Source organism: Beta vulgaris, chromosome 5 (genome assembly GCF_026745355.1).
Source record: "Beta vulgaris subsp. vulgaris cultivar EL10 chromosome 5, EL10.2, whole genome shotgun sequence".
Classification (NCBI taxonomy): Eukaryota; Viridiplantae; Streptophyta; class Magnoliopsida; order Caryophyllales; family Amaranthaceae; genus Beta; species Beta vulgaris.
In genome coordinates, this window is record NC_079206.1 from 28,391,203 (window position 1) to 28,399,480 (window position 8,278).

Sequence of the window (8,278 nt, forward strand, 5' to 3'; positions counted from 1 at the left end):
CGGAAGACCTCAATTATTTATATGAGTAACCTCAATTATTCACAAAAGAAACCCCATTGATTCATACAAGTAATCTCATTCGTTCATAAGAATAAATTGATTAGTATTCCGTTTTGTTATAAAAGTAACTACATTTATTAATAGGAGCGACTTCCTTTATACTTCAGAGTAACCACATATTCATACACATAATTACATTTGCTCACAAGAGTAACTCTATAATATTTGTACACAAGGGTCAACTTCAAAAGGACATATCTCACAACACATCCAATTTTAAAAGGTTAACTTATTTAAAATAATTTTTCCAAATATTTTGGGCTTTGCTATTTGACGCCCTAATATTACCTACTAACGTCCTAAATACAGTATTTTTATACTGTATATTTATACATTTATTTGTGTTTTTCTCTTTTTTCCTTCCCCCTCCCCATTTCCCTTCACCACCATTGGAGCCGCCACCACCAACACCTCTACCACCAACACCACACCAACGCCGCTGCCACCAACACTTGTTCGGTTGTTCTTTTGATTAAACAGTAAAAATAATTATTGTATGAACATAACTTTGCAAATTCAACAGTAAAGTTTTTGAACTTGATTTTTTTTCAAAGCACGAAAAACATAGCACGAAGATGAAACTGTTTACTATTATTGTTTACCATGATTTTTTCAACTGAAAATAGTAGTAAACAATAATTATTGTTCCCTGTTGAGTTGAAAAACAATACGAAAATAATATACCAAATTAGCAGAGGAAGAAACCACCACACACAGCAACACAAGGAGACTGTTTTTTTAAAAAAAAAGTTATACAGAGACGTCCATGGCAGGCGCCTCACCCTCTGGTGGAGCGCCTGTCATGGACGTCTCCACCGGTGGTGGGGCGTCCATGGTGGGCGCCTTTAGGATTTGAAATTTTTTTTTTAAAAAATATGGAGAGGCGTCCATGGCAGGCGCCTCATCTTGCGGTGGAGCGCCTGCCATGGACGCCTCCACCGATGGTGGGGTATCCATAGTAGACGCCTCCCTTTTTTTAAAAAAAAAGTCACTGTAAATACAGAAAATAGAGAGAAGAAGGGTGGGGGTGAGTGGTGGGGGTACGACAGTGGTGGCATAGCAGTGAGGCTGTGGTGTCGGTACAGGTAGTGGCGTAGCAGTAGGGCAGTGGTGTCGGCACCGATAGTGGCGTAGCAGTGGGGCAGTGGTGTCGGCACCGGTGGTGCTCAGTGGGGATGTGGAAGGAGAAATGGGAGGGAAAGTGAATGGAGAAGGGGAGCAAATTTGAAAATGAAAAAATACAGTATATCATACGTATTTAGGGGCGTTACTAGGAAATTCTATGACATCGTTTAGCAAACCAGAATATTTTCCATAAAGTACCATTGTCCATGAAAGATACCTGTTCCAAACAGAAAGAAAAACGAGGAAATTTTTTAAAGGAGTGGGCACTCTTTCTAGTTTCTTGTTGATCAAGACGGCCCAAACCCAAAAGTTACTTATAACACCAGAAACAAAAAAAAAAAAAAAGCATCTCAACACAGAAAACCAGAGAAAAACCCCCAACAACATCAATGGAGGAAGCAACAAAGGCCATACCTCACCAGATTGGAGGCATCCAAAATGATGCACTTCGCTTCGGCATTCATGGCGTCAAAAGTGATATTCTCGAAGCTCATCCTCTTCAATCCGCTATTCATTCTGTACATTTCTCTCTCTCTCCTCTTTTTCTCTCTCTTCTTTTACTCTGTTACTCATAATTTTTGTTCGATTTTGTGGATTTAGGCGGATAAAACTCAGCAAGAGATTAAACGCAAGATTCTTGCCAACACTTATGGCTCCGCTTTTCCTCTCAAGATGGACCTCGATCGCCAAATTCTTTCCAGGTTTTTTTTAACAAAAATATATATTTCTTCCGTTTAGATTTCTTTGATTTGAGTAATTTTTTCTTTATCGCTGTTTTTGTGGATTCGCTTTAGCTTTTAGTGATTGCTGTAAATTGAAATTTGTTCAATCGAGACTAGAGCAAACCCTAGATGATGTATTTTTGTCGATTTGTTCTAAATTTTCGTGTGTTATGATGCTCAATCTTTTGCTAATACTTAATCGACAACGATCGCTTGCCGAATTTTGTATTTTATAGCTTGTGAATCTTAAAAGCCGAAATTTTCGTTGGTTTCATAGGTTAGGGAATGGGTTATCAGAAATATTTGAAAATTTTGTGAATATCTTGGTTAGTTGTGTTTTCATAAGTGCAATGCTTAAGTAGATTTAGATGAATGTAATGCTGGCCGGATTTGCTAGAGCTGCAGAGCTGACTATTTTCGTTAAAATTGGTACATGGAACTCCGTAAATGGAAACGGAAGGTGTTAGTTAGAAGAACATGCTTATGGGATCGAAATCCTTTTCCGTTTGGGAATGCGATGTTTTAGGAAAGTTAGAGTTTAGACCATGCATTTGTCTGTTGGTGCTGAGTGAGAGAGACAGAGAGAGGGTGGACTTCAAATTTCTGCAAGCAACCAAGAATTCTGTGAACCATGTTGATGTATGTTAGTGAAAAAACAATTTTGTCTGGAATTACATTTTCTTGTTGAAATCAACCTAGCGGGAACATTGATAGAAAGAAGAATTACTGCTATTGGAGCTGCTGAAGAGGGGAGACTAGCTTACATGGTAGGTAGATAGTTGGCAATGGCAATAAGCGCTAGATTTGGGACTATGCTGTTTATCTATATGTTTCATCATATATTTAATCCAGATTTGGTGAGATAAACACTTGATTTTATGCGTTTTATTGACCCTTTGCTTTGGCTAGGAATTGGGGCTTGCTATTAATTCTTTTGAGAAATGTCTTTTAGTTTCTACTTTCGAATGTGCAATTTCGTCAATTTTTGTTGTCAAAGTCATTACTCATTGGGAGGTGTTTAACTTTCTAGTTGAACTTTGATTAAGTATTAGCTTTGATGGATCAAACTCCATTTTTTTCCCCAGTAGGCGATAGACAGATAGGCTAATGGTTTAGATGAGAGCGGATTATACGTTTGATTGTGAGGATTTCGTAGAGATGTATACTGCTTAGGTATTGGATATCTTTTTGTTTATGTCATCTTGTTGTTTTCTTCAAATTTTAAAATTTTGTATGTTGTGTCTTTTTTGAGTCCTGGGATTTGAGGTTGCATATTTATGTTTGATTGTCTTTTACTAGTTAGCTTTTATACTTGTCTTTTGGATCATGGCCTGCTTTTTACTGTATCCTCTACACTAGTCACCATCACTTATGAGAAGCTTTCTATAATTATGCTTGGTTGTGATTGTTGTTCGTCTTGTTCCTGCTTCGAATTACCTGTGATTCTGAATGTTAATGTTTGTGCATTGTTGACGTTTATTTTGTTGAAGTCAGTTTGCTTGACTGTGTTGCAAACTGTAAAGTATATCTACTTCGATTTATGTTCTTTTTCTTTCTATTGGCTCCACTTATTTGTTTGCATAAGATTTCATAACTATCATTAACTTTCGTGTTAGTCTTTTACTTGCATGTGCCATGTGGGATGTGGTGGAATATTCTTATTGTTACCCTTAGTCCCTTGCCAAGCTGATCATCCTTTGTCTTCTTATCTTGCAGGTTTCAAAGGCCTCCTGGATCAATACCTTCTTCAATGCTAGGGTTGGAGGCGCTTACAGGAGCTTTAGATGATATTGGTTTTGAAGATTATCTGAATGGTAAGATAAGCAACTTTTTATCTTTCTAATTAATGTTTCAAATTTTAACTGTTTTCTTTGTACACAAGATTCAGAACAGGCAGTTTAAACATTAGCACCACTTCTCTTTTTTGTAATTTGGATAGTTGGATGTAACTGTGCAATCTTATTTTCAGTTAGTCCTCTCCATCTGCACCCCCCCCCCCCCTCCCTCCCTCCCTCTCCCCCACACACCAAAAAAATGAAAGAAAGAAAGATAAATGGCTGTTTTTCACCTTACTGATGGCATCAGTCAGCAATCAGCACAACTACATTACTTTACTTAATATGATAGGTTACTGGTGAATAGCAAGTGTTTATTCGTTTCATTTGCTGATTTCCTCATTTCTTGTGCCATTGCAGATCCTCGTGATTCAGAGTCTCTCCGGGTACCAGATATGCACAACGGCATGGAAGTTCGTCTTGGCCTTTCTAGAGGACCAGTCTGTCCATCTTTTCTCTGATTTGTTGTCATGGTTGCTGGAGATGCTCTCTTATATGTTGAAGTTTTATGTATGAACGATCTTATAATGTAATTTAGACATCTTAATCTGCTAAGACTCTTGTTATGGAAGATGTGAGCTTCATCTAATGCACGGTCTTTGCTCTTGATGTTCATTTCACCGTTTCAGAGCTTAGAGTGCTTTCCCTTTATTTATGCTTACCCCGTCTTGTCCTTATGCTTGCTCATATCTGAGCGAATCATCAAAATTGGCTCTTACTGTTTTTAGTGATTTCATGTGCGATAGGTAGTTTCCTGGCCTCTTTATGGTATTCTGTTGCTGCAATTGTAGCGAATGTTTGCAGCTGTATATGGTTCCCAACACTTTGGTTGTACTTGGCAGTACACAATTAGGTGATGGGGCGACGACTTAGGTAGGAAATGAATGGTTAACCTCTTAAGATTTTATATTGCAGCACAGAAACTGTGAGGCCTGTTTAGCGGGCACTTTCTGTAAAGTTGTGGTAAATAGTAGTGAAGCTAAGGTAATTAACTAATTATGAAAGACTTGTGGTAATGTGTGCGGTAATGCTTGTTCATTTCCAAATAGCTCTGTTTTTGTCACAAGTCTTCATAAATATCATGATTACCTTAGAGAGTATGGAGTGATGTGATGGTACGTTGGTATTATGAAAATACTTGTTGAGATGAAAAATCTTGCGTGATTATCTTCTCTTATGTATTAATCGTACAAGAGAGTCAAAGCATAGTGAGTATTAAAATTTTTTCCTTGAATAATAAGGTGGAAGTATTAGAGTTTTGTCCTTGAATAATGTTATAATGGGTATTAATTCCTCACATGCGTCAAAGTTCAACTTAATTTTGAGTCAATCTTGTGAAGAAACACCAGACTTTATTATTTTGTCAGCTGCTTCACTTGTATCATCGTCCTCATTCCTATTAGAATCCACATTCACCTACTCCTTATTTCCCAAAAAATCAACATCATCTCGATGATGTGGATGGTATGTGGGGAGACGAACCAGGAGAACTGAACACAAGAATTGAATTCATTTATGTGCTCATTGGCATAATTTGTCTGATAATGTGCTAGTAAATGATTCAAATTGCATACTAGGAGCTGACGTTGGTACTTTCATGCTATCCCTAAAGTCCATCGTAGGATCATAACCCACATTACTTTGGAGAATTATTTCCTTGGGAACTTGTTCAATGTACACCTCCATTGCCATGGCTGATATTTGTGTCACTCAAAGCCACATAACACTTAGTGACTCGTCATCCTCTAGTGTAATTGGCACATATTTCCCCGGCATCAGATATCTCATAAACAATTTCAATTTCACATACATACATACAATCACATCCAACTACGTCATATACCCTATTCAAAATCTCTTGAAACCTCATACCAAAATTAATGATCAATTTTTTTTCCTTCTACCTCTCTACACAATATCAACGTCATTTTGAGATAGTTCATCATTCCAATAAAGATATAAAGGATATTAAGGTTGTTCCAGATTCTACATACAAAAACACAGTGATCAAGTTATGCTTATTCTACACATCAAATCAATATCAACACCATTCTTCACCTATACTAATAGCATTTGCAACCTAAATACAACACATGCAAAATATACCATCACAAGATATTCAACACCATTTTTAACCAACCAATCTCATCAATCCATAAGCTTCCATTATCAATATACTAGAATTTTTTGCACGCGATGCGTGCTTGAATTTTTTTTTAAACAGATGCTCGATTTTCTTCGGCATAAGAGTCGAAATTTGAACATTAGACTTACGAAGTATAATTGTTTTTAGTTGCAAAATTTGATTGGTTTAGTTTATGTCACTTAAGTCTCTCACCGTTTTTTTTTTTTTTTTTTAACTTTTGAAAGTTAAATTTTATTGAATTTATTTATGATTTATAATATTTTAATTTTTTAGTTGATTTTTGAATTAAGTACAGTACTTCATAAATTGTAAAGAAAGTAGACACTTTGATTTCAAGTTAATTTTTTCATAGGTTGTAGTTTGTGAGTGATTGTTATAATTATATTTTCGGTATTTTTGTTTGATGTCCCCTTTGATTTGTAAGTAAATTTGTAATTTAGAACGGGAAGGGGGTAACATAGTCTCTTCATTCGGGGATACAATAGCTCCCCCCTTCCCTTATATAATAGAGATATGTTGTACTTTAATTCTTGAATGATATTTTACATAAATCTTTTTACCTTGATAATTAATCGCTAGTATATAATAGAAAAGGATAGGTCCAAATATATGTAAAAAAATTACTTCCTCCGTTTTTTTTAGATGTTACACTTTCTATTTTAGGAAATTTTAAATTAGATGTTACACTTTTATTTTGGGAAATAACTTCTCTCTATCTCTCTCCTATCACATGTTTACACGGGGCCCTTTTGTTTTTCATTCTCTCTATCTCTCTCCTCTCCAAAAATTACCTAGGAGTCCGTGATTTGAAAAGTGTAACATCTAAAAAAAACGGAGGAAGTAATTTTTTTCCTTGTCTAACTTCTCACTAATTTCACTACAAATACACCTCTATTTTTTATGATGGCCCACCATTAATTGTGAATGATTCTTGAGAATAGTGATTTGTAAGTAAATTTTTGTAAATGTTTTTGTATGTATTGACGTTCTAGGTTAGTAGTTTTAGTTTGTATTTAATTTTAATTAGTTTTAATAAAGTTTTTTGATTATTTGAGTGATTTGCGTGATTTTTATAATGTGATTTTCTCAATTGTATAAAGTTTCTTCTTTTAAGTGATTTGTGAGTGAGTGTTGTAAATTAATTTTCGGTAGTTTTCTTTGAGTCTTGATTTTGATTTTGACATTCCTTTTGTAATTTAGAAAGGGAAGGGGGGTAAAATAGGCATTTCAAAAGAGGACACCATTGCTTCCCCCTTCCCTTATATAATAGAGATCACTTTCCAATTCTTGCAAAATCAACCATCACAAAATGCTAATCATGCAAAATACTAGATTAAACCAATCAAACAAAACAATTGCCATCTAACAATGCTAAGAAAGCTAAAACATATAACAAATATGATATATAAAGCAAATTAAATAAAAAAAAATTAATAGAAAAATAAACTAACCAAGGTTGTGGGGGATGATGGTGCGACCGTTGCGTAAACAACAATGTAGCTGGCGGCTGGCGTCTCTCGGCAGCGGCGCGGCACAATTTAAGGTTCGAGCAGCAAGCGTCGGAAGAGAGGGAGAGGAAGAAAAAAAATTGAGAGAAGGAAATCGTGAAATGTGAGGAATTGGAAAAATTAGGTCGAAATGGGGATTGTAGTAAACAACGACTATAAGTAGCGGTCAGCGGTATTTGACAGCTACTTAAAATAGCGGTTCATAGTAACCGCTACTTGAAGTAGTGGTTCATAGTAACCGCTACTTGAAGTAGCGACTTTTCAAAGTAAACCGGGAGTAGCAGTTTTTCTCAAGTACAAAAACAAAATAAAATTCTCGCATTCTGTCCTACGTGGACTGTAGTCATGGAATTAATATCAACTTTGACGCATGTGAGAAGTTAATATCATTTTAACATTATTCATGGAAAAAATTCGGAAACATTAAGTATGTCTTGTGTTTGGGCCCATTAAATCCTTCCAAGGAAATCATGCCATGTGGCACCGCCACCTAAGGATCGTGGGTCCCACCAGAATCACCCTATGAAAAGGTATCACCAATCCCCAAGTGAGCTGTCATGTCCAGCACACCACTTTATGGAAATTCTCACCACTATAAATACCTCTTGTCCCATCAATGCAAAGGTATTGAATACTCACCTAACTAACTTGAGCTTCTCACTCTAGACTCTCTCTCTACCTCAATCATCAACTGACTTGAGCGTCGGAGGGGCGATCCCGGAACAACCCCCGGGGTAGTTTTTCTGTGTTTTGCAGGTTTCCGGTGAACTGATATCCAGCCCAGCTCGGACCTAAGGACTTGTTCAGCACAGACCATTAACCTTAATTTCTAGACAGAAACAGTTTGGCGCCGTCTGTGGGGATAGTACAAAAAGTTACTTC

General features: G+C 36.3%; 1 protein-coding gene across 1 annotated transcript; it reads left to right on the forward strand.

Annotated features, from left to right (window-relative positions):
• The first annotated feature begins 1,481 nt into the window (after positions 1-1,481).
• On the forward strand, positions 1,482-4,357 carry LOC104893390 (cyclin-B1-2). The gene is made up of 4 exons (XM_010679492.4): positions 1,482-1,703; positions 1,786-1,886; positions 3,624-3,721; positions 4,103-4,357. Exons 1-4 carry the CDS (start codon positions 1,575-1,577, stop codon positions 4,201-4,203), a joined length of 429 nt encoding a protein of 142 aa, XP_010677794.1. The 5' UTR covers positions 1,482-1,574; the 3' UTR covers positions 4,204-4,357.
• Positions 4,358-8,278: the final 3,921 nt, after the last annotated feature.

Bases quoted from the DNA above. Each gene is read 5' to 3' on its own strand.
- LOC104893390 (XM_010679492.4), top strand. From the start codon at position 1,575: ATGGAGGAAGCAACAAAGGCCATACCTCACCAGATTGGAGGCATCCAA. The intron at 1,704-1,785 runs GTACATTTCTCT...TTGTGGATTTAG, and splicing joins TTCAATCCGCTATTCATTCT to GCGGATAAAACTCAGCAAGA. The intron at 1,887-3,623 runs GTTTTTTTTAAC...CTTATCTTGCAG, and splicing joins GATCGCCAAATTCTTTCCAG to GTTTCAAAGGCCTCCTGGAT.